The following is a 26,062-nucleotide window of genomic DNA, read 5'->3' on the forward strand; positions in this document are numbered from 1 at the left end:
CTAATTTTGTTTTAGACTTTATGCCAACATTTTCACATTTATTCTTTCTTATTTAATGTATCTGTATATTTGGGTTTAAAAGAAGCCTAAATGGGGAAGTCCCTTGAAAAAAACTGAAAAAAAATCTATGTGCCTCATACTAAAAAATAATATCATAAAGCCTCTGGAAAATATTGTAGAGATGATTGCGGAATGCTACAATATTTATTCATTTAATTCTCATGATAAAACTGAAGGTAGAGGGCATTGTAGTCTAAGCACTTTCAGTGTGTTGCATTATTGCATTGAATAATGCAATGGAGGATTTGAGAGTTCAAAAAGAGTGTATATGTTGAACACAGTTAATAAGTGGAGCTCTATTTTTCCTTGAATTTGCCTAACTCGAAAGCATGTACTGTCTTTTTTGTTCTGTCATTACTTGGAAATATGTTGAAATGACAGCAATGATGAAGATTAAAATATTCTACACTGGTTTGGGAGGTAAAAATTCCATGTTTTTGTAATGAACATACCTTGTATATTTACAAGTATGGGACTTCCACACAATTAAGCTTATATAAAAGAATAATTTGAAATTTTCACAAAAGGAAATCATTCAAGCCATTAAGTCCACTATTATGTGCTCATTTCTGATACTTCATATTAAAAATATTTTAAGAACAGGACAGACAACGTCCAATCAGAACAATGCCCAGCTAATCAGAACTCACACCACTTGGATAAGACACAAAGTTTTAGCCACTGTATCATATATACTAATTGAATACCCTGAGCTACATTGTGATCTGTTTATTTTATAAATCTAAGGAGTTGTCCATCTAATTTTATTAACCAAAATATTATTATATCTGGCTCAATTTCTGCATATGTCACATATGCTACATAATATTAATTACAACTTATTACCAAAGCTGTAATAAAAACTTCGGACCCCAGAGAACAATTTGGTCAGCTTTCAAGGCAGGGATACCTTGTTTATTTCTGCACTGCTTTTATTTCTTACATGTTTCACAACATAGTATTTTTCCCTTTAAAGTATTTTTATATGCATTATTATCATAACCCTTCATAGTACTATTATTTCTATAATAATAAAATATTATATTTCTATATATTTAGGTGTGATTTTGTGTGTGTGAAAAAGATGATAGTGTTTTCAAGCATTTTCTTGAGCAGAAATAAATCAATGTTAAATGAACATTTACATGATCACACTGCAATTAGAGTATTGAAAAATATTTAGGGCATTTCATGAAAGGTAAAGAAATATTTAAATTGTTCAATATTTAAGTCAGTATAGCAAGAATCGGAATCCAAGACATCCTTACTACCTAATGTAACTGTCACCCCCCAACTTGTTATTTTTATAGTAAAATGGGGAGTTTTTTTTACCTGTAGAAAATACTGAAGGAAAAATTATTTTATTGGATATAATTTATGTTTGATATTCAGAAGAAGATTAAATTTTTTTTTTTTTTTTGGCTGGGGCTGGGTTTGAACCCGCCACCTCCGGCATATGGGACAGGCGCCCTACTCCTTAAGCCACAGGCACCACCCAAGAAGATTAAAATTTTTAGGAACAGAAAAGTAGAAATAGAAAAGACATTGCATTAGTTGAAAATGTTTAACAATTCACAAAGATGTTTGTTTGTTTGTTTGTTTTGTCCTGATCATAAAGCCTACTTGTCGTATTTACTTTTGCCTCATAGCAAATTCATAAGCATAAATAACACCTAGCAATATCTAATTAGAACACTGAATGGGGTAACATCAACACTTTCCCCACTAACAAAAATGTAAAGCACAATGGAATAGTTTTACAAAAATGATTTATCTTACCTAAGAAAAAGTGATCCAAGATGTAAGTGAACTAGATTCATCTGGAATCATTAGAAAATTGACAGTTTTTTAAAAGAATCTGTAAAAGAACATTGACAAGAAAGCAGCAGCTCCAGAAACATTATTAAGAGCTGTGGCATTTGCGGGAGTCGGGAAGGCTGTTGGGATGCCAGGAAGGTTGAGATCTGTGGGGAAAACATACCTGTCCAAAAGGGAAGACGGCATGGATGGGGCAAAAGAGAAAGTGTATAAACTCCGTATGTGTATATTGGACCTTCAGTTGTCTATATTTTATTGGGAAGGATTTAGTCCCATATTAATTATATTTCTGTCTCGCCCCAGCTTCTGACTAGGCTCCCTCCCTCTGCCCACACTTTCTAATCCCCACAGTCCATGCTTTATAGCCCACAGGTTACACATGGTCCCTTCTTGGAGACACCCCTGAGACGTCCCTCTCTGAAGTAACTACTGGGAGGACAAAAGACATTTGTTTAGAAAAAATGGAGAGAGGGAAAATATTGATGGCCAAGGTGTAGATGCTGTTTAAACTTGTAACCTGGTCCACTGGTAATCATTAATTGCCTTTCTTTCATGTTGTTTTTCTTACTGCCAATCACAGCCAAGTGATCTAAGGAAACATCGGAGAAAGGTACTGTAAATAACTTTATCATGATTACTAATGGAATTTTGTTTTATTCTTTGAAAGGTTTAAAATAAAATTCTCTCTAATTGAAGTATGCATTAACATAAAAAGAGAAATGTTGAGAGTATTTAAATGTTACTGAATTGTTTAAATATGATCATAAGAACAACTACTTCAAAAATGTGATCTATGCTTTCTGGGGCAGTGATTCGAGTATGAGAACTAAATATCCTGATTTTCCTCTGAATATTTATGCCAGAAGTATATATTTTAAATATAAATACTTATATTTATTAATACAAAATACATGCATTATGGTACTTAATATAACTATTTTAATAAATAGAACAATGCTGATTGTTTTTAAAGGGTTGTTTTATTATTATTATTTAGATATGGTGAGGTCAACAGAACAGGGGTCAACTGTCAAAGAAAGTATACTTTATTACTCACAGTAATAAAGAGGATGGGACACTCTGTGCCTCAGGAAAGCATGGGGATCAGTCAGGGGCAGAATAAACTCAGGAGAGGCATAGACAGAAGCCTTTTTAAAGTCTCTTTATGAAGGGAAAGGCAAGGCAAGTCACAATAAGTAGGCTTAGGACTGATCAAATAGTTTCAGCTGGCCCTGATAGCTGTCAGGACTGTCTCTAGGTGTCTCTGGGCTGGGCCTAAGGTGAGTAGCAGAGGAATATTGCCTTCTGAAGCCACTTAGAGAAGGTGATTCAGAGGATGGGCTCTTAATTGGTTGGTTTGCATATAAAAGGCATGTTTACAGGGGAATTAACTCCAGGAATTAATTATCCCTCAAAGAAGTCTTTTCAAGAGCCAGAGCATCAACAATATGGAAAACACAAGTATAGCCTAGGATGAAGGAGGGAAAGGGAGGGAGCAGGGAAGGGAGGGGGGCAGGCCGATAGGGGGAGGGTTAGTAGGGGGACCACACCTATGGAGCAAATTGCAAGTATAAGTTGGATCTATCAGGGGTAGAACACAAATGCCTTAATGCTGTAATTGGGTAAATGAGGTGAAGGCTATATTAATTAGTAGGATTTAAGCAATCCAATTGGTACAAATAATCAACACATTGAATCCCATAATGACATAAATGTAATCATGATCTGTGTACAAATGACTTAATAAAAAAAAGAAAAAAGAAATCAGGAGAATAAACATAGTATATAGGAAGCAAAATTCTCCAGTTCTGAATCGCAAAATGACATTTTATTAGGTAAATGGGATATCAGATAGGAAAGATTTCAAAGATCCAACCTGGTTTCCAGTGAGTGAGTTTATCTCCAGCATCTTTAGGATGTGGCATCAGCAGATATGCATGTGGCATAGATTGCTGGAATTTTTTTATTTTTTTATTTTTTTGAGTTGTTAACAATCTTCCAATAGCCCCTCCCCTAACACTACCTGCAGGTTCTCAATGATCAGGTCTACCAAGCATAATGGTAGACTTATTTCTTGGACTTCCTCTACTACTTTAAAAGGACTGTTCTGGAAAGTAGAATGGAATCTGAGTAGACAGTGTAAAGGAAGTTTAAGGGTATAAGACGGTGTAAAAGAAGTTTAAGGGTTTAAGAGCAGGGTACAGTGGCTCACTCCTATAACCCCAACTACTCTGGAGCTGAGCTGGAGGATGGCTAGAATCCTGGAATTCAAGAGAAGCCTGGGAAACACAGCAAGACCTCCTTAGCATCTCTAAAAAATAAAATAAATAAATAAATAAATAAAAAAGTAGAATGGAAGGCCCTTTGCAAAATGTAACTTTGAGGAATTCAAAGACTGAAGATATAACTTGTAAGAAAGGTCATAGAAGAACCATGAACAGAACATTGTGGTGAGTCAGGTTAAGGAGGGATGCTTTTTTAGTTACACTTCAAAAGAACACATTCAGCTGAGAGAGGGAGAGAAAGAGAGAGAGAGAGAAGGGAAGGGAAGGGGAAGGGAGGGGAGGGGAGGGTAGAAGGGAAAGGAAGGGGAAGGGAAGGGCAGAGAAGAGACGGAAAGAGAGGGACCAGGCTCTTTTAAACAACCAGCTCTCCAGTGACCTAAGAAGGAGAACTCACTCATTATGGCCTGGAAAATGGTTGCAGGGAAGCCAATCCATTCAAAAGGGTTCTGGTTCCATGACCCAAACACCTCCCACCAGGCCCCATGTTCAATATTGGAGATCAAATTTCAACATGAGAGTCAGGGGGCCCAACAGAGTAGGTAGGTAACCAGCCTGTTCATCAAGCATTCAAAAGAAACCAGGATTTAAATTCATCTCCTGTCTTCTTCCTGTGCGTTTTTTTTGTTTGTTTGTTTTTGGTGGGGGGGCATGTTGTTTGTCTGTTGTTTTGAGACAGGGCGTCCTCTGTTGTCCAGGCTAGAGAGCAGTGGCATCAGACTTCAGATTCTTGGACTTAGGTAATGTTCCTGCTGCAACCTCTAAGCAGGCGTCCTCAAACTGCGGCCCGCGGGCCACATGAGGCGGTGTGATTGTATTTGTTCCTGTTTTGTTTTTTTTACTTCAAAATAAAATATGTGCAGTGTGCATAGGAATTTGTTCATAGTTTGTTTTGTTTTTGTTTTTGTTTTAACTATAGTCTGGCCCTCCAACAGTCTGAGGGACAGTGAACTGGCCCCCTGTTTAAAAAGTTTGAGGACCCCTGTGAGAGTATCTGGGATTACAGGTGTTGTCACCACAGTTAGCTTTCATTTTATTTTATTTCTTTTGATTTCATTTTATTCTATTTGCTTTCATCTTATTTTATTTCATTTCATTTTCTTGTCAGAAACAAGGCTTTGCTTTCACCCAGGTTTTCTATTGGTTTACATAGTATGTTATCCAGGGGAAACTGTATATGATGTTTTTAGCACCTGTGACTGGCAGAGTATAGGGTGGCTATGGGGATAACAGAGAAAGGTATTTTATACCAAAGTATTTCAAGAGCAAAATTCTGGAAGCAAAAATTGCCATGCTTAGCATCGTCATGGTTAGATCACAGAACTGTGAAAACATCAAAATATATCGAAAGGTTCAGAAAGTTTGAAGCAGTTCTTAAAAAAGATCCTCCTGGTGGCCCTACACTAGTTGATTTGAGGCAAGGAGTCATTAAAATGCCTGCCTAAACTGTTAAGAGTAATTTAGGCTTCACCAAAAGCCCTGACAAGCAATTTCATTAACTTCTCTCCAATGTACAAGGTCTTCTTCATAGATAAACGCACATATGCATGATTGGTCTACATAGAAACAAACATTTCCCCAGAATGCAGCTTAAAAATTTTTGCTTTAGCCATACTGAGAACTTTTTTTTAACCATCAGAACTTTTAAAACCTTATGTCGTTTAGCTGTGTTTTCCGCAATGTTGCTCTCTATGTATATTTTAGTAACACAATGATGCCATTAAAAATATATAGCATTGTTGTGAAAACATATCTCTGTTATTAACTTAATTGTTGGAAAGATTTTTCCTTTTCTTACAGCTCTGTATTTCTATCTTTGAAAAAATGTATGGTATCATGAGTTCTTCAGCATTTTGTACAAAATCATTCTTCGAAGAAATCCCTCCCGTCTCATCCTCTTTTGCTGTTCTCCATGTTTTTGCCAATTTTCCCATCACAGTAGTGAAAGGAAACAAATTTCAAAAATTATATGCTTAATTTTTATTGTTCATGTTTTAAAGAGAAAGATTTTTCTTTGTAAAATGCAACTCATTTCAAAACATCCTGCAATACATTTTTAGGCTGTTTTAAAACACAACATCTAATAAAATTATATTTTGTCAACTTCTCTTCTTATTTCTAAAACCCCAATTTGAAGATGTCTTTGTTCTGATAATCTGATTAGGCATAATGCTTTATTTTTTAGTGAGTTTACTCAAATATATGTTAATACCTTTGTGAAAAGAAATTTACATTCTGATATGATATAATGGATTCCAGAATAGCTTTCTCATAGTTAACTGAATATTGATCTCTGTTTATTACTCAAACAATATTTTTGTATAGTGAGTCCGTTGCTTTTTAATTATAGTGCCTTCACCCTTAAATAGCTGTGACAATCATATTCTATTAATAACAGAGATTTATATAAGACTTATATGCCTCAAATTTTGTTGTTTTATTATATTTGTTGTTTGTACTATTCCTCAAATAGCCTTGCTTTGATGATTCTTCATTGGTGTCGATTTCATTTGAAATTTTAAGACGGTGCATTTGAATGTGTTGTTTTTGCTTCTAGATTGCAGTGGTGGAAGAAGATGGTCGGGAGGATAAAGCAACTATCAAATGTGAAACCTCTCCTCCTCCTACCCCGAGAGCCATCAGAATGACTCACACCCTCCCTTCTTCCTACCACAATGACGCCAGAAGGTGAGAATCTCCAGGCAAACTGCACAGAGAATCCTTTTTCCAAACATTTCCCTCTTCCTTTGGTGTAGCCAATAGACTACGTAAAAATCAACATGAAAACTTTGATTTGACCAGAATTCTCCAGTAGGGTGTTGTCTTGCTCCTCCTCTTCTCATATCACTTGTGATATAACCAAATTTCCATTTCAGATCAAACTTTTAATTTTAGAATTAACTACTTTTGTGATCTTGTTAAATGTATAAGAAAGGCTCTTCTATTTTTAGTAGATATTTCCCTACTTAAATGAGATCAGCCTAGAGGAAGGATTTATTAAGAATAGGAACAAAAAAATTCAAGGGATTCTAGGACAAGACATCAAACTTGGGTTGCAGTGTAAGAGTAAATAAGGTCTGCCAAGTTCATACTTGTGCCTTCCGTTTAGCAGCCGGGTATACGCACCCTGTGGGTGCTGCTACTGCCAACATTAATGACTCCTCAGGCAGAAAAATCCTTAGAAAGGAAAAAAAAAATAGCACATTGGCAAAAATATTAAAACATAATGTAAATCTAAATGGGGAAATATGTCATTTATCATGGCAATTCTTTTATTCATATGCCTAAAGAATTATAAACTGATTCCTATAATAATTAATGTATAAATAAATCTAAACTTACAGCTTACATTATAACTGTGTGTCTTCCTATTGCCTTATCATTTCTAGACACAGAATTGTCATAACCAAACATAATAACTTACAGATCAATAGTGTGTATAGGAAAGAACATATCATCTAAATAGTATATTTTGCAATAAATGCTTAATAAGGCTTTTTTTGCTAGCAAGAATTTTTTTCTTTTTTATTTTATTTTTTTATTAAATCATAGCTGTGTACATTAATGCGATCATGGGGCACCACACACTGGTTTTATAGACTGTTTGACACATTTTCATTACACTGGTTAACATAGCCTTCCTGGTGTTTTCTTACTTATTAAGACATTTACATTCTACGTTTACTAAGTTTCACACATACCCTTGTAAGATGCACCGTAGGTGTAATCCCACCATTCACCCTCCCTCCATCCACCTCCCCCCTCCCTCCCCTCCCTTTCCCCCTTCCCCCTATTCTTAGGTTATAACTTTGATTATTTTTAATTGTTAATGTGGAAAAAAAGATTACTCCATCTTCAGAATATACTCTCTTACTCTCTAAGAGAGAATGAATTATATTTTTAACATATAAAACCTTGAAGTTTGGAGAATGTGAAGCCAGATTACTTGGGATAAGTGAAGTTAAGAAATTCAGGCTAGTAAAAACTAACAGCAGTATCTATGGACCCTCCCATTTATACAGTGTCCAATGTATTGCTCAGAAATTGAACCTAGAATAATTTCCTGGGAGTCATTTTGCCTTATCATGTATCTAAAAGAATACTGAAGAACTATAATTAACAAAAAATATATGGTGATCATAAAGGTATATGATCTGTTTCTTCTAGGTCCTACTCAGATGATTTTAAAATAAATGAATTAGGCTCCAAATCAAAAGCAGGAAAGATGGCTAGAAGAAAACCAAGTAAACTATAGGTTAGAATACATAATTCAACTTCATAATTAGTTATATTTAAATTTTTTACCATAGATCATTATGTTTAAGATTAGAGTGGAATTGGAATGTTCCTATCATAAGGGAATAACAAATGCCTGAGGTAACAGATACCCCAATTACCCTGATTTTATTATTTCACATTATATGCCTATATGAAAGCATAACATGTACCCTATAAAGGTACCCATTATAATTAAAAAGAGATAAGAAAAAGGATTAGAAAAACAAACTGAGAAAGAAATAGATGGTGGGTCAAGTGCTAAATAACAGAAGATCATTTAACATGTAGTTAATAAACCAGTCTATAGTTGGAGATTGTACCAAAAATAAAGGAGAAAAATACCATTTGGAACAAAAATAAACTTTGCTGGTGAAGATTTGGAGGTTCAGGGACCTGAGGCTTAGGAAACTGCACTTCAATATCTTAAGAGGTAACTTGGAAGGAAAGAAAACAATGACATTCAAAGTCGAGTTGTTCCTGCTTGTGCACATTTATAAAGGAAAGAGTCTTTGTGTGCCTTGTGGATGTTGCCTCAACGTAAACACTTTGCCCTCTTTTGTGCTTTGCAGTAGTTTATCTGCCTCTCTTGAGCCAGAAAGCCTTGGACTTGGCAGTGCCAACAGTAGCCAAGACTCCCTTCACAAAGCCCCCAAGAAGAAAGGGATCAAGTCTTCAATAGGACGTCTGTTTGGTAAAAAAGAAAAAGCTCGACTTGGGCAGCTCCGTAAGTATGCACGTGCTAGACCTTCCCTACCACTCATTTCAGTTACTTCAGAGTGTCCATCTGTCTTTCATTTCATTCCATTTTTCTTTTCTTCTTTTCTAACTTCTACCTGAACAACTTTCTGTCTTAATCAGATTTGTAAGTCTAGTTTAGCTGAATAATGCTTAACAAAAGCTACAGTGAGAGATACTGCAAAAGTTTCAGTCCTTTGATTTCTCTGTTAGTAACAATAGCTAGAATTTATTTAATATTGACTCTTGCGAGAGGCACAATGACCCTATCAGCCAAATGTTTTTACTGTTATTCTTATTTTATTGATGAGTAAAGAATGTCTTAGGTAATGTCAGAGAACAAGGGTGTCCACTTTAAATCACTGGGTTTACTACCAGTTACAGCAGGGTCTACAGGCCCACAGGCCCCCTGCAGATTATCTGAGGACCTTTGCTGATTATCTGTGGGGTCATGAATGGATGCCTGGACCTTTTCATTTACTGTCAGCTTTTGTTAGTGTTTGGGTATTTAATGTGTGACCACGGCAACCCTTATTCTTCCAATGTGTGGTAGAAAATAAAAAAGGTTGGATACTCCAGCCTTAGAGCATGGATGTATATAAAAGCTTAGCAATGTGTATTTTAAAACCCTTCCTGTTGAAAAAAAATGGAGAACATACAAAAAGGCTAAAAATAATATTTTAATTTAGAATAAAACATTTTAATACATAAAATGTAAAGGATAAGTTTTCTTTGTTCAAAGCTATTACAGCTCCCTTGTAATAAACACTACAGAGTGTAAGTGAGGTGGGAGAGGGATAGGACAATAGGGATTGTACTAGAATTAGTTATGGTCAGTGAATAATTGAATAAAAATATAGATAAGCACCTTTTAAATGTTCTATAACATATAAATATATATTTATAAATGGAGAATAGATACATATATACTTATATAATTGAAATAAAATATATTTTGATATATATAAAATACACTTGGCTTTTAGGGGGGTATTTTTCTATATATTTATTTTTAGAGTTAAATTATTTGGAAATGATTAAACATTTACCTCCCATGGTTAAGTGATAAACAAAGTGACATAAACTTCTTAGAACTTCTTTCATTTTCTCAAATAAAGGAATGAGTATTTGCAAGAAATGCTTTACTCCAAAAGTTAGTTTCGGCCCTACCCCTGAAAGACTTTTTGAGTATGATATTCATGTTTGCACATTTTTACTCTAGTATTCAAAAATGCCTTTCCTGACTTCAACACAGTGAAACCCACAAAAAGCATTAGAAGATATAGCAGCCATTGTATGATTAAGTGTTATTTGGAAAAGATATTAAATTTTCTTTGAACTTCTGTTTCTCAGGAGAGGAGGTCCTTAGGCTATGAAAATACTGTTGCATAAAAAGAGAAAAGAGAAGCTGATTAATTTTGATATGAAAGATACATGCCAGACATTATTTTAAAATGTGTTTTATGTGGCGACACCTGTGGCTCAGTGGGTACGGCGCCAGCACCATAAATGGAGGGTGGCGAGTTCGAACCCACCCCAGCCAACTAAAACAGCAGTGGCAACTGCAACAAAAAATAGCTGGGTGTTGTGGCGGGGTACCTGTAGTCCCACCTACTCGGGAGGCTGAGGCAAGAGAATCACTTAAGCTCAAGAGTTGGAGGTTGCTCTGACCTGTAATGCTACAGCACTCTACCCAGGGTGACAGAGTAAGACTCTGTCTCAAAAAAAAGTCTTTTATCATATTTGAGAACTAATGATAGTCATACCAAATTATTTGCCATTTTAAATATGTTATGGTGTAATTCACAATAATTTGGAGGGTTATTTACTTTTAAAAATTTTGCTAATACAGGAATTACTTATTTATATTTCCACACACACCTTAGGTTCTGCAATTTACTTTTTCCTTTTAAAAGGTATTAAATCACTCTTCTCACTTAGATTTTTCTATTTTTTAAGTTAAATTTATATTTGACAAGGAATTACCCAATTATTAGGAATATTGTTTAAAATATTCTGTCAAAAGCAGGGTATTCAAGATATAAAGTGCAGAGAAATAGAGAGTCCTCTAGAAACTGAGCATCTGTTACTCATTTTCAGTGACGGTGTATTTTTAGGTCAAAATATATAAGAATACAATCAATTTACACTGACCAACCCCACCAAAGGCAGAAACTAGCAAGAATTAATTGGGATCACACACAGACCTGGGAAGGTTTCTGAGTCTGAGCGATTTTGTTTTACTTTATGGAATAGCAGAGATAGAGTATAAACAAAACCAGAATCAAGAGCACGGTAAGGAATGAAATACTGATGAGGAAAACAGGGAAAACCTGTACTTACGGCGTTTTGTATAATAGAAGCTTGATAGAGGGTCAGTCAAAGCTTCTGAAACAAAAGGTCTTCACTGGAAATAAAACCTTTGAAGAAAGTAGAAAATACAGGAATAAACAGATTGCACAAATCCATATTTGCACTAAAAGAAAATGGTACATGGACCTCACTGGTACTGTAGTTAAGGATTACAAATTTTAGGTCTACTTTTGTCTTGAATGTTTGATGGGAAGACCATCAACATTTTTCAGACTCAGAATCTACAACCTAATACTGTTTATCGATGAGTCAGAAGAAACCAGGGAAGTGTCTCTGGTAATTATGATTTTATGTCGTGATGTGGGAAAGTCAAAGACGCAGGAGTGCTGCCAATGTTCCTTCTTCTACCTATGGAAATGGAAACAGAAGATGAGAAAAGATGGTAGGAGAAGTATTGAAGTATTATGGCAAATAGAGATTGATGTCAAAAAAACAAATTTTGTACTAAGAACCTATGGCCTTCTGATTTCAAGATCATTCTTTTTTCTTAAAATCCACATTTTTTTTTTTTTTTTTTTTTGCAGTTTTGGCCAGGGCTGGGTTTGAACCTGCCACCTCCGGCATATGGGGCTGGCGCCCTACTCCCTTGAGCCACAGGCGCCACCCCAAAATCTACATTATTTTTATAAAAACAGCTATACATGTACCACAAATTGCATACTCTTAAACGGCAATGTAATTTTCATTCTGCACACAAATCAGGTTTAAGAGTTTCTTACAGAAATGCAGTACGAAAGGTCTTTAGTTTAAGATGAATATATGCACATTGTAATTTAATGTTATTAACACCAACAAGTGGGATAATTTATCTTGACTAGAAAAGAGTGTTCTGGAAGATGAAACATCTGAAAGATTGTTCTTAAGCATGAGAGGAGGTGACAAAAGCTTCATCTTTCTCTGATTCACCCCTTTTAATGAAAGGATTTGTTATGTAAAATTTGGATTCAGTCAAAAGGCTTGCATTCAAGGGCCATGAAGGCCACAAGTTTCCTGAAAGGGCCCAGATTCCCCACTTCTCAGCTCACAGGTTAAACTGAGAGCAGCTATACTAAATGCCTGTTAAAGAAAGGTAGCGTGGAGGAAGAAAACTATAAAAAGCAGTCATTTATGACATCCCTGGGGACAGTATGTCAGAATGGGGCCAGAGTGATGGAACAATTATGTGGGATTTATAACTGATTAAATAATCCTTGCTCAATAATGCTAATAAGTGGAGTGATGCTGCCTTGGATCAAGGTTTCTGGTGCCACAATTAGGATTCACACATTCCCCAATCACTTGCATGTGAAAGTTTCAACAGTGCCGATGTCTGATTGATTTATTGTTGACATGAGAAAGAATCATAAATGGAAAAATTAATATTTCCACTAAAATGTATCTCAAGCAAAAAGAATTGAGATAAGGAGGACCCCAAATATCTCACTTTAAAAGTTTAATTCTTGGGAGCATATTTTGTAAGAAAAAATTTATGAATGTCATGACTCTAAAGTCAACATTCATCAGTAAATTTAGGCCATATTGATAGACATAGTGTTGGGATGAAAGACTTTTTCACTCTACTCTGCAGTGTTAAAATACCAGCTGAGGAATTATCCCTCCTTCTTACTGCACATTTAAAGGCACCACTTTGGAGGGATATTGGGGAAGAAGATTAGGCAGGTGAGCTCCAGACAGGAATCATGTGCAGAGAAAGTAAATAGCTGATTGCAGAAATTTGAAGACATGTCATGGCAAAAAGCAGAGTTGAGTAAGGATACCAAACTAGAACTAGAAAGTAATAAAGTTGTAGAAAGATTGACTTTATCTCGACAAAAGAAAGAGCACTGAGATGTCAGAATTACATACAACGCAGACTACCTTAAGAGGCAATGAGTTCATTGTCAAGCGAAACCTAGGTAATTACCAGGAAGAGCATTGATGCAGGGATCCAAGCAATGGAAATGTGGTTGGATTGAATTATGTTCAAGATCTACTTCAACCCTAGTAATCCTGATTCTCTGAAATCTTTTTTCCCCAACATCTCTTCCTTTCACCAGTCATATGCCATGAATTAATTAGTATGAAAATAAATTATTTTTAACATGAGAAACTTTTAGAGGTAAAAGATGTATAAAAGTCCTGGGAGATATTTGATGATCATGTCATGGCCCACGTTCTGTGCTTAGAGAAACTGAGATGATTTCGCAAGGCAAACAGCTAGCTAGTAGGAGAGCTGCAAGTGGCCCCCCTTCTTATTTACTCAGGTTAGCCCTCTAGAAAACCCACTTTTAGAAACATTTCAATGAAGAAATATATCCTTGAGCTCCTAGCCCTGTGGAACATGTTTGGGGACTTAAAGACATTTAAAAATCACTTATTTCAAAAAGGTTACAACTTCTTGAAGACATTACACATAAATGAAAGGAGAATAAATAATAATTCATGGTACCAGTAAAATGAAAGACCTCACACAGAAACGTTACCCATATCCTAATCAAAGATACAGACTTAATGTTTGTAAGGAATTCAGAGTATTACTATTTCTCTTCCTGAATATGTTTGATTCCATGAGGGTCATCTAAGTACACTTTTCCTACAGAATTGAACAAGGTGTAAAGCTAGGGTTTCAGGGGAAAGATTTATATGATCTGAAGAGAAACCAGAGCATTAAAGCTAGAGTTTCAAATAGGACACATCTATAAGAAAAGAGTATTTAAGCCATATGAAAAAGCAAACTCCAAAGAGAACGTGACAGAAAATTGCATGGTTAATCAGGAAGTGGATACTGACTGTGGTTAGCAGATGTGAAGCCAAATTATCAAGCAAAGGGAATATTCAGTTAGGACTCAGGTCAAGTTACCCAACTGTGGGGAGATTGAAATGCAGAGGTCGGAGGCAGTGACTTGAAGTGGAGACAACCAAGCAAATGAAATAATTGAGTTCCAGGGTAACAGTGTTCAAGCAGAAGTGAATTAGGGGTTAGAACCAGCAAGCACCGAGCTCCAGAGGCAGCTTATCAGCTTAGGAACAATGGTGATGGGTGTGGAGAAGCAACAGATTAAAAACCTTTACAGGTCTGGGGGAGTTGCATGCTCCATACAATCTTAGTATATCCTTGATTTGCCACCTGGGAAACACGAGCTCTCTCAGGTTTTCAAAGAGCCCTGATATTAATTACTGTAATGAAAAATAACAGAACACCCCGTAAACCTAGCTGATGTCAGGCCTCAGTGGTTAGGGTAAAGGAGAGGCTACTGACAGGCCTCACGTGGGGGTGAATACGTGTCTAAGACAAGGAGATTTTCAAGAACAAAGGGAGATCAAATGGAGCCAAATACAGGAAAGCTATGAAAAAAAAAAAAAGTAGAACAGAAAGAGTATATTAACCTAGAACAAGTAGAATCCCCAATTACAAATATAAAATGCATATATTATTAGGTTTCTAAACAAGATTACTTTAGCAAATTTCCTATAAAAAACAATATATATGTTTTAAAGAGCTTTTATTGCCACTAAATTGCAGTTCCTTCTCATCCTTTCTTTTAGAAAGTGCTAAATGGTTTTACCATTATTATTATTTTTATTTTATAGATAGAGTTTCCCTCTTGCCCAGGCTTCAGGGCAGCCGCTGCGTATCTCTTACCGCAGCCTCAGACTCCTGGGCTCATGCAGTCCTCCCTGCCAGCCTCCCAGGTAGCTAGGCCTATAGGTGCACGCCATTGTGCCTGGCTTATTTTGTTTTTTGTTTTGGTAGATAAAGTCCTGCTATGTTGCCCAGGCTGATCTCAAACTCCTGGGCTCAAACTACACATCAGCCTCACCAAGTGCTGGGATTATGAGCATGAGCCACTAAGCCTGGCCATGCAGTTGCTTTACTTTGTGGTCATCTGCCAGATTGTAGGATAGTTGTCTGAACTCATGCCATAATAAACATGATGAAAAAAGTGATTTCATCATGACAAAATTAGCAATTGCACCAGCATTATTCAGCAAGCATAGTCATGCATTGCTAAATGATGAAGATATGTTCCAAAAAATGCCTCCATTAGGCTCTTTGTTGTGTAAACAGCATCATAGAAGGTGCTTGTACAGACCTAGATGGTATATAGCTGACTACACACTTAGGCTTGATGGTAGAGCATATTGGTCTTAGGCTACAAACCCGCACAGTGTGTTACTGTACCGAATACTCTAGGCAATTGTAACACAATGGTTAAGTGTGTTTCTAAACATATTTAAACATAGAAAAGGTACAGAAAAAAATATGGTACTACAATTTTATGCGGCCACTGTCACATATGAGTCCAATATTGACTGAGACATTATGAAGCACTTGACTGTTTTCCATGGATAAATTCTGAGGGGCTGTGCTGCTCTTTACTCCAAACTTCAGATTGTTCCTTAATGCTCTGGAACCAACTGATAAAATTGAATTCCACTAATCAACTAAAGATAACTCCTCCTCTGCCTGGTGAAAGGGTCTTACTTTGAAGAAAGTAATAGCTTCTATTAAGCATGTAATCATTGCATACCATTTATGAGCCAGGCCCTCTGCCTAGATGCTACCTCTAGATACTTAATAGAGTAACAGGCACAGGACAATTTAGTAACAGTTTATGAATTTAAGTGTATTGAAGTACAAATGGTATCGATTAATGCTAAGGAGAGGTCTAATGAAAGGAAGATGAAGATTGTAGTCTCGGTTTCCCCAGAGTTAAAGGCCTTTTTTCATACAACAACAGAGACCTCTGCTGGTCAAACCGAGTGGCAGAGGCCTTGAAATGTGGGATTTGGCAAGAAATTCCTACAAACTTGTATCTCAAGGGCCAAGATGAAACAGCTATTTTGAATAGAATTGAGACCTAGGAGATATGGTGGTAACTGCTTTTTTTCAACCTAAATAACAGAGAGGGGCTATCTAAAATATGTGCATTTGAGAATAGGACTTTTTTAGGGGAATATGCATAAACTATGTGCATATTCAGGGAGTTAAAGGACGGTTTTTAAAGGGAAAAAAAGGAAATTACATACTTACTTTGAAATAATTATTCTTGCTTATAAAGATCAGTAACAAGGGTGACAATGGGCAGAGGTTGGACAGACACTTGCAGGCAGACGTCCAGGCAGAAGTATTTTTTTGTATTTGGTTGTGATGACTTTCGTGTAAAGTCGCAGTTCCTGAAGAAGGGTTCTGAAAATTAAGTTTACAAACTCATCCTAGAAAAAGTGCTACACACCTCATTACTGAATATCACCAAGGTCACCCTCAAAGCACTCCCGTTGCCCATGTGGTGAACATAGTGATATTCAGCAAAGACATACGTAGCATTATGTCTCAGATGAGTTCGAGAACTTAGTTGTCTAACCTCATAAAAGTAAATGTATCTGAGAGAGAGCCCAGAAAAATCCATGACGGGCAAGGAAGCGGGCTGGCACATGTGCAACTCCTGACAAGGTGTTCGCTGCCTGTGAAGTGGTCTAGTGGATTGTGGGACTCAAGCTCTGCAGGCCTGTGCACCTGGGACTCAAGCTCTGCAAACCTGTGCACCTGGGACTCAAGCTCTGCAGACCTGTGCACCTGGGACTCAAGCGCTGCAGGCCTGTGCACCTGGGACTCAAGCGCTGCAGGCCTGTGCACCTCGGCATGAGAAGGGTGGAGTTAGTCATGTTTTCCCTACATAGCTTCCTAATGGACCTCCCAAAGACTGAGGAGCCCTGGGCTTCCAGAATTTCTCATCGGGGGCACCCTTGCCATTTTGAGAAACACAAGCTACAGGATTCTGTACTTACTGAAAGATGTTTAGAATCCTTGTCCATGTCCAATGTATACCAGTTGCACTTTGCAGGCATGTTTATAATATCCAAAAAATAAATGCACCCTCCCTCAACACACATATAAATATTTACAATCCCCCAGGGACTGGTACAATCTCCCCAGTTAGAACCACAGCACTGTCCAACATTAATATAAGATGCAGACCACAAATAGGAGCCACATGTGCAGATTTTCTAGTAGCTTAGAAAAGTAAAAAGGGAGAGGTGGAATTTATTTTCATAATATATGTAACTCAACACCACATGTGAGTAATACTGTTATTTCAACACATACTCTGTAGTGAATATTACTAATATTACAATAAGGTATTATTAATTATACAGTTTACTTTTTGTACTAAGTTGTAAAAATCTGGTGTGACCTTCACTCTTACAGCACATAAGTCAGAGTAGCCACTTTTCATATGCTCAGTAATCACACGTAGCTGGTGAATGAAACTTCGGTGTAGGTAAGTAGATGTTTCTGAAGCCCACACAGCCATATGAGTCCACTGATACCTGAATTAGAATGAGGAAGATGCTCACCAGGTTTAGATAATCCTCCAGAGAGGGAAAGGTTTGGCTGAGGTCATCCTCACCAATTCAACTATTCAAACATGTGGAAAAATGAATCTGAGGGAACTGAGGCAGCTATTTCAATTCTATGAAAAAAAACAAAAAAATGTCCTCACTCAGAAATGTTTTAATTGGGCTGAAAAATACACTTGCTGGGACTTTTCCTCCTGTTTAAGGCTCTGTCTTGCCTGTGGTGCTTAAAAATAACGTCACCTACTGTGGCCTTAAATGTCATTCTCTATTTGGCATTTTCCAACAGGATATGTTTCTAATTATCTTTTCAATCCTTTGAAAATAACTGTTTCTAAGCTCTTTATGCTTTTAACTTTTATAACTTAAGTTCAAATATCTACTTTTATTTAACTCACTAAATATTCCCAGAGCTAGCTTTATTTTTATTCCAAGTTTTCCTTATTTTAAAATGTTCCTTTTTTCTCTATTAAAATGTTGGGTTTTTTGAGAAAATTTTAACCATCACTTAAATGCTCTTCTTTTATTGCTCAGAAGAATAAAAAGCCTGATTCATCCAACCACCTGGTGGTTGAAAACTTTTCATTGTTTATTGAACAAGTCTGTCTCCTCCATCTCTCTGTCCCTGTTTGGATTGTTCAAAGAATTTTATAACTTTAAGTGAATAATTCATTTCCATTTTTATATCAAGAGAACATTTTTATTATTATTTGTAGATTGTAAATAATAATTTATGGATGTACAGTAATGCAAATATACAGATGAGAGAAATAAAATGAGTATACTCACTGCACCTAATAGAAAATTTCACATTTAAAAGTGTATCCACAGTTATGAGTTAATAAAAAAATAAAAAATGAAAGTGTGTCCCAAGGTACTTAAGTCAGCCAGTGGAGGGCTTTTCTGATAATACCTACAGTGAAAATATTTCATTAGAAAAAAATCCTCTAAAAACCTATATTAATTCAATATGTACATAGTGAATAAGAAAATTTTTATTCTCAAATGTCACATCCTTGGTTAGATCTAGACAGCAATCAATGTGTTTTCAATTAAAAGGGTCTTTCGTACAATTATCCAGTTCAGTAATAAGGCTTGCGGGATACAAGATTAACTTATTTGTATAATGTTCAAGCATTAATAGTACCCAGTTGTTTTTTTTTGTTAAAATAAATTATGAAAAATAGTGACATGGAAATTTGCCTCTAATGCTTTGGTAAGATATCTGATTCTGTTAAAGAGAAACCACACCTTAGTCAAATCGTGCAGATGTTAAGTAAGAAAACATGTGCTACAATGAGAAGAGAGGGAAAGCTGTCTTTATTGACTTATTTACTGGTACACTGGTGAAATGTTTTGTGTAGTCTTTAAAAGTTTGTATTTCCGTCAGTCTTCTTATCTAACTTGAGCTTAACTGGAATGTAAATTCCTTTCATTCTATCTATCTATCTATCTATCTATCTATCTATCTATCGGTATACAGATATCTGGATATAGATTAGATAGCGATACACATATATTTAACACAATTAAAAACAGTTATCATTTTTCAATTAGCTTGACTTTGTTTTTTACACCTAGAAAATAACAAAGAGAAATCATAGCACAGAATTAAGTTCTTATTTTTTTAATTACAATAGGTAACTTATGAATTAAGTACGTGTCTAAGAATTCTGAATGAAATAATAGCATTGTGAAATGTATTAGCTGTGCCTCATCCTTGTCCAAGGTGTCCAAGTTTATATAAGGTATACATATTCTATGTTCCAAAACCGTTAATACTGACCCTAAACCAAGTAATTTGGAACTTGTTGGGTAAAAACTATTTTGAACAGGGTTTTTATTTTATTTTATTTTATTGTTGGGGATTCATTGAGGGTACAATAAGCCAGGTTACACTGATTGCAATTGTTAGGTAAAGTCCCTCTTGCAATCATGTCTTGCCCCCATAAAGTGTGACACACACCAAGGCCCCACCCCCCTCCCTCCATCCCTCTTTCTGCTTTCCCCCCCCACAACCTTAATTGTCATTAATTGTCCTCATATCAAAAAGTTTTCAGGAATTATTATGAAGTTGAAAAAGCAAAACAAGAGGCTGCCCAGAGCCCACTGAGTTCTGAAAGTGAGGTTCATACTGAAGGATGCAGGAGTCAGCTCTAGTGGAGCGGGATGTGAAGAGATCTTAGAAATTAGCAAAAGTCTCTCCATTTGGATTAGGCAGCACGCCCCTGAGTTTCTGCTCAATGGATAATTATTATCTCATTATAGATGACATATCGCAAATTTTTCAAATGTTGAAAAAAAATCTCACATACTGCATAGATATTTGTTCTTATTTTTTCCAGAAGAAAAACAGGAAAATAGAATTTGAGGCTTGGGAATTGTATATTTGAGTGTATAAAAAGTCAGGCCACATTGGGTGGTGCCTGTGGCTCAAGGAGTAGGGCACCAGCCCCATATACCAGGGCTGGCGGGTTCGAGCCTAACGCGGGCCAAAACTGCAAATAAAACAACAACAACAACAAACCTCAGGCCACATTTATTACATTGCACTAGATGCAACTGAATGGTACTTTTTATTTTCATTCTCTCCTCATATGTTTTTGTGTGGACCGTACCATCTTATAGATGTTGGTTAGAAATATCATGACATTAAAAGAAAATTTGATACTAAACACTTGCTCAAAATTTTAAGAAACCGCTTTCAGAATCGACATAACTCATGCAACACCATCTGAATAGTTCTCTCTTCCTAGGAGGCTATATGGAGACTGAAGCTGCAGCTCAGGAGTCCCTGGGGTTGGGAAAACTCGGAACTCAAGCAGAAAAGGACAGAAGACTGAAGAAAAAGTAGGTTTGGAGATTTTCTTTCTTTCTTTTTTTAACTCATGTTTATTCTTTATCATTGTTTGTAGGGCATTACAAAGAGAGTAATTGGGAATTTCTCAGTAATTACAAGAGAGTAATTTCCTGGTAGTACCGAAAACAACTCAGGTTTCCCAGTTATAACGAGTTTGAAAATGTATAAAAAATTTCAGCCTTTAGTAGAAATAAAAAGTTTCTTCTAAGTGACCTAAACACTTATTTAGAAGCTCAAGAATATTTAAAATGCTTAAATGTAGCATTAAAAATCATGTAAACCCCTATTTGAGGTTAAAATCAAATTGAATTGAAATTAATTGGGCAGAGTCTGTGGCTCAAAGGAGTTGGGCACCGGTCCTATATACCGGAGGTGGCGGGTTCAAACCCAGCCCCAGCCAAAAACTGAAAAGAAAAAAAAAAAGAAAAAAGAAGAGAGTATACCATCTAACTTTGTGTTTCCTCACATGACAGTTTTAAGTATCTGTTCTTTAATGTGGAGTAAAGGAGAGACAGTTCCCTGACTGATTGAATAGAAGCTTATTTTAGACTCCCAACAGATTGTTTGCATCTGTCAGGAAACTGAGAGAGTATCCTTTCATTCACATATAATATGGAACATTTAAATGACTTGCAAAATTGGCAAATTTTGAGTCTCAGCAGCTGTTGGAAGGCAAGCAGGTCCATAAATAACATATTTTAAAAATATATAGTAACATTTTCATTGACAAAATAGCACCTTTAGAACATGTTCTTTAAAGCAAAATACTTTGATTTTTCCAGAATTTATTGGCTGGTCATTCCTTTTCTTCCCTTTCAAATATGTATTACTTAGTGTTCATGGTATTCACATTTTCCTTCTTTCCTATGAAAAAATATTCCTTGTTCCAGTCATCATTTTGTAACAGATAGGCTCTTGTATGCCTAGTATACAATCTAATCAATTTGTCTTCCTATTTTGCTTTCTCACTTGCTTTGCAAGTGTTTACTAATAATTAGGAAATAAATATATTGTTGCAGAACAGCTCAATAACCTAACTGGTCATTCATTTGCTAGTTATAAAAATTAGATACATATCCAAAGTCAGTAGAAACATTATCTAAAAAAATGACCTTGAGAATATCTTCTCTTGAATACAATTAAATTCTGTCATATTCAACAACAAATATTTTTCTTTAGTTACTAGTCATTCAAAAATATATTTAAATGTTATTATAATCTGTTTCAAATATCTTAAGTTTGTTTGTTCCTATCAGGTATTTTGCATTCAATTTTGTGACTCTATTGAAAAAAATTTTACTAAAAATATTCTTCTTTGATACATTTTTTAAATTTGATACATTTGTTTAGTCTTTTTCAATTCTAAAGAAATGTGAATAATCAAAACCCAACCTGGCCAATGGACATCGTTTATTTCCCTTAAAACTTAATTCTCATATCTCCTATAAGAAATATTTACAAAGAATGGCAATCTGACCAGCTTTCACACGTGCATATAAGGTTAGTAACTGAGGCAGTGCAATGGGTTACTTATAGGACCAAGTTAAATATATTTTAAATAGATACTAAATTTAAACATTCCAATTATATAATGATTTAAAATACTGTATTTAAAAATTAACTTTTACTAACTTCATGCACTATTAGAGTGATTTGATTTTAAAGGATTATTTCTAAGTACCCTCTTAGTTATAAACAGATTTTGATTTTATATTTAGTATTCAAGTCTTACCATGCTTGACTTTGTGTTTTAATTTGCAATGTTTTGGTAAAATGTAATTATAAAATGTATTCAGTGGACAACTTATCTTTAATAGTAAAAAGAATATTAAGAACATCTTATAATATAATAATGACTAACATATCCCAGAACAATTGTTTCCTATGGAATAATAGTATTTGAGTTCAAATGGATAAACAGAGCAAATCTAAGTTAACTGATGAAAGTACAAAAGCATTTTTCATGTTATTAGTTATCCCATAGCAAGAACCTTATGAGCATAAATATGCAACCAGTGTTCATGAGAATTTTATGAGTAATTGCTAACATGTTTTTCAGGCCTTCCATAACAGTCACAGAAAGTGAAGTGTCTTTATGCATAAATTTCATTAGATAGCCAAGCTAAATTACTTATAATTTGTATGGTTTCACAACTTATTTCTATCAAATTTTACGTTATTGCTAATTATTCTTAAACATTGTCAGCTTGTTTCTGAATTGTCTCAAATGTTTTAAAATTTCTTTTCAAAGACATCATATATTCTTTAGTGTACTTTAAAGAATTACAATCCTCTATGTTCAAATTTCATGGTTAGCAGTTTTCTTTTGATATTAAAAAATTCAAATACGTTTCATTTAAAAAAGCAAAAACTAAGAATGGAGTAACCTCTTTCAAAGTATTGAATATTGTAGGTTGTACATGAAAAATTAGTAATCACTGTGATTTTTTATCAGTTGTTTCTACATTTTTATCCATTGACCAAGCAAAATGATGTTTCCAGGACATAGTACTTACCTTAGATTTAAGTGCACTATCTCAAAGATCATACCAGAGATTCATTAGTGTCTGTAGGAATAAGAAGATTGAGAGAAATGTTATTTGCGATTTTGCAAATATAGTGGCAATTTAGAATTGACAATCTATGATTTTAAACATAATTGAGAGAAATCTCTAGAAAAGTTTATTTATGGCACATTTGAAAAAAACCCTATGGGGGAGTTATTTTCAGAGAGAAATTACAAATTCTTGCAAGGTTCAGAAATTACTAGGTTGGCAGTCACAAACAAAGGTGTAATGTGAGGTATACTTATCCTAGGCAGGTGGAAACAGTTATACGATCTATGCCCCTAACTTAATTCTATTTTTTCTTGGCTTCCTGGTGCAGTCAAATCTTTTCCTTGTATTTCTTACCATTGTTCCAGGAGGATAAATAGGAAACCTAATATACTTGATCTGCTCAAGCACTCATTAGTCAATAAAATCTTTCCTATCTTTACCTTCCTGAATTTTAACACATAGGCGTCGTTCTTTTGTCAGGGCAACACCTACCTGAGGCCTAAAGGCAATCTATTATTGTTTACCTGGCTTTCTTTCACTACGCCCCATTTCTGCTGTACTTTCCTCTAAAGCATCAATTCCATAAATTTCTTCAGCAAGTTTATAGAGAGCACAGCTAATATGTGTTCTAAGGTAATTGTGTCAAACTGAAACTCACTTAGTAATTGTCTGAATACTTCCCATTCATTTCCTTGGTCTTACCCTTTAAGATTTGAGCAGCTGTTCTGTGCCCTCCTGATAGAGCTCTCCGAATTGTTGAGAGCGGAGTCACTTAGTCTCAGCATTTAGTTTCCATGTTACTGTATTTCTGCACAGTTTTTTTAACAGTGGGCTCCATCTGGCGGTGCTGTGACTCTCTCAGACTTCATCCATCATGTCTTGCTTGATTTCAATGGATTTTTGAAATCCATCGAAACTTTTCTTATTTTACAAAAATAAACATCTTCCCTGTTTTCTAATACTCATGTTAAGAGCAACTAGACCTGAGAATTTCACTCTTTTCTTTTATGCTGGTTTTATCCGTTCTTAAGAACTTCTTCTTTAAGAACTTATTTCTCTTTCTTAGCTCTCTCCTCCAAGCTTTCAGCTAAAACCTACGTGTTTTAGGATGGCCATTTAAAGCCAACCATGTAACTATTATATATCTATATATACATCTATATCTTCTGTATCTATCTTTCTTTCTTTTCCTATCTATCTATCTATCTATCTATCTATCTATCTATCTATCTATCTATCTATCTATCTATCCTGCATGGTATAAAAGAGTTACTGCAAGACCAAAGTCCTACATGGGCTGGTCAACAAAAACTTCCATTTTCAAATGGAGTTTCGACTGTCCAAACTTTACTTAGAATCTATACTTAGGGCCCAGTAAATAGAAACTTTCTTCCTTGTGTAAGTTCAGAATTTCTTTGTTGACAAAGGAGTCAAACAACCAGAAATCAAAATGTGTCAACCTTAATGCCCATAAAGCTAGTAAAACGTGGCTTAGTTATGTGGCAAAAACTAAATAAAACAAAAACCCAACCCTGAACCCACAAATAGTTAAATTTACTTGAATCAGAATGAGCTAGGTAGTCACAGGTTTTCAAGGTGCATAGGTATAAATCCCACATCACATGAAAAACACATTTACAATGTGTTTTACAATTTGATGAATGTTACTATAGAATTAAGAACTATGAACTCACAAGAAAAGAAATAAAATTTTATATCATTAGAATTCTTGTCTGAAGAAGAGTTTTTGAAGTATCAGTGTTAATAGTACTTTTATTAATATCTCGTCATATTCCTTAACTCTTTTTCCCTCTGGAATATACTTAGTTGCCACTTTTCATATCTCTAGAAATGTGATGATAGGGTAAGTGGCGAATTTATTGAGTTATTAAAGACCAGAAAATATATCTTAAAACTAAAATTAATTGATAAAATTCCTGAAGAGTAGAATTATTGGTTATAAATAATTTTCCCTCAGAACTTTCCTCCTAGTTCTATCAAGTGATTGGTACCCTGATATATAGAACATGTAAGATTTATTTTTTCTCTATATTTCAAAAAGGTTTAAGATTTTTTTGCTTTATCTTTGGGGTTCAGAAATGCCATAGTATGAGTCTATACTAATTTGTGATGTTTCATCTTACTTTGTACTCTCAATCTGAAGGCTTGTTAGACTAAACTGTCTAATAAGTGTTGCCCCAAAGGATTCACAATTCCTGACTCAACTTTGATTTCAAGAAGTTTAATTTTGTCAAGACTTCTATAATTAAAGATGAGGTAATTTCAGTAGCAATTCCTCTGTGTAACTCTCAAGAAAGTCCTGAATAGGCAGTGAATATATCAAAATCAAAACTGACAAAATAAAAACTAAATAAATATAAAAATTAAAATTAAAATTAAAACTGACACGATATCCACTGAACGGTGACCTACTTCCAGAAATATAAAAGATGAAATCTTTAGCTTTATCATTTTTTATCTGGTAATGTTTTTCTTCTGACTTTTTAACAGTGTATAATTCTTTTTTAGTTAAATGTACGAGCATGCTGAAATCTAATGTATCTTGTAAATTAAATTAAAAGGTATCATACAAAAGTATTAATACACTAATTTGTCAATTTCAATTTTTAGTTACTTTATAGGTAATATATGATTATAATGGTAGAATTTCCTAAGTATCCTGAATAGATAACACTGCCAAATTAACACTAATTACATATTTAAATTAATTTTTCAATATCATTAAAATTAAATTAACA

The 26,062-nt window shown here is 35.0% G+C and overlaps 1 protein-coding gene across 1 annotated transcript in view; it reads left to right on the plus strand.

The window, feature by feature from the left end:
* PPFIA2 (PTPRF interacting protein alpha 2) overlaps nt 1–26,062 on the plus strand; it is a 512,563-nt gene that overhangs the window by 419,879 nt on the left and 66,622 nt on the right. The window contains exons 17-20 of the mRNA XM_053585751.1: nt 2,459–2,488; nt 6,718–6,848; nt 9,008–9,162; nt 20,642–20,735. Coding sequence (XP_053441726.1) covers nt 2,459–2,488; nt 6,718–6,848; nt 9,008–9,162; nt 20,642–20,735 — 410 coding nt within the window. The remainder of the gene's footprint in view (nt 1–2,458; nt 2,489–6,717; nt 6,849–9,007; nt 9,163–20,641; nt 20,736–26,062) is intronic.

The sequence above is a fragment of the Nycticebus coucang genome, chromosome 3 (genome assembly GCF_027406575.1).
Source record: "Nycticebus coucang isolate mNycCou1 chromosome 3, mNycCou1.pri, whole genome shotgun sequence".
NCBI lineage: Eukaryota > Metazoa > Chordata > Mammalia > Primates > Lorisidae > Nycticebus > Nycticebus coucang.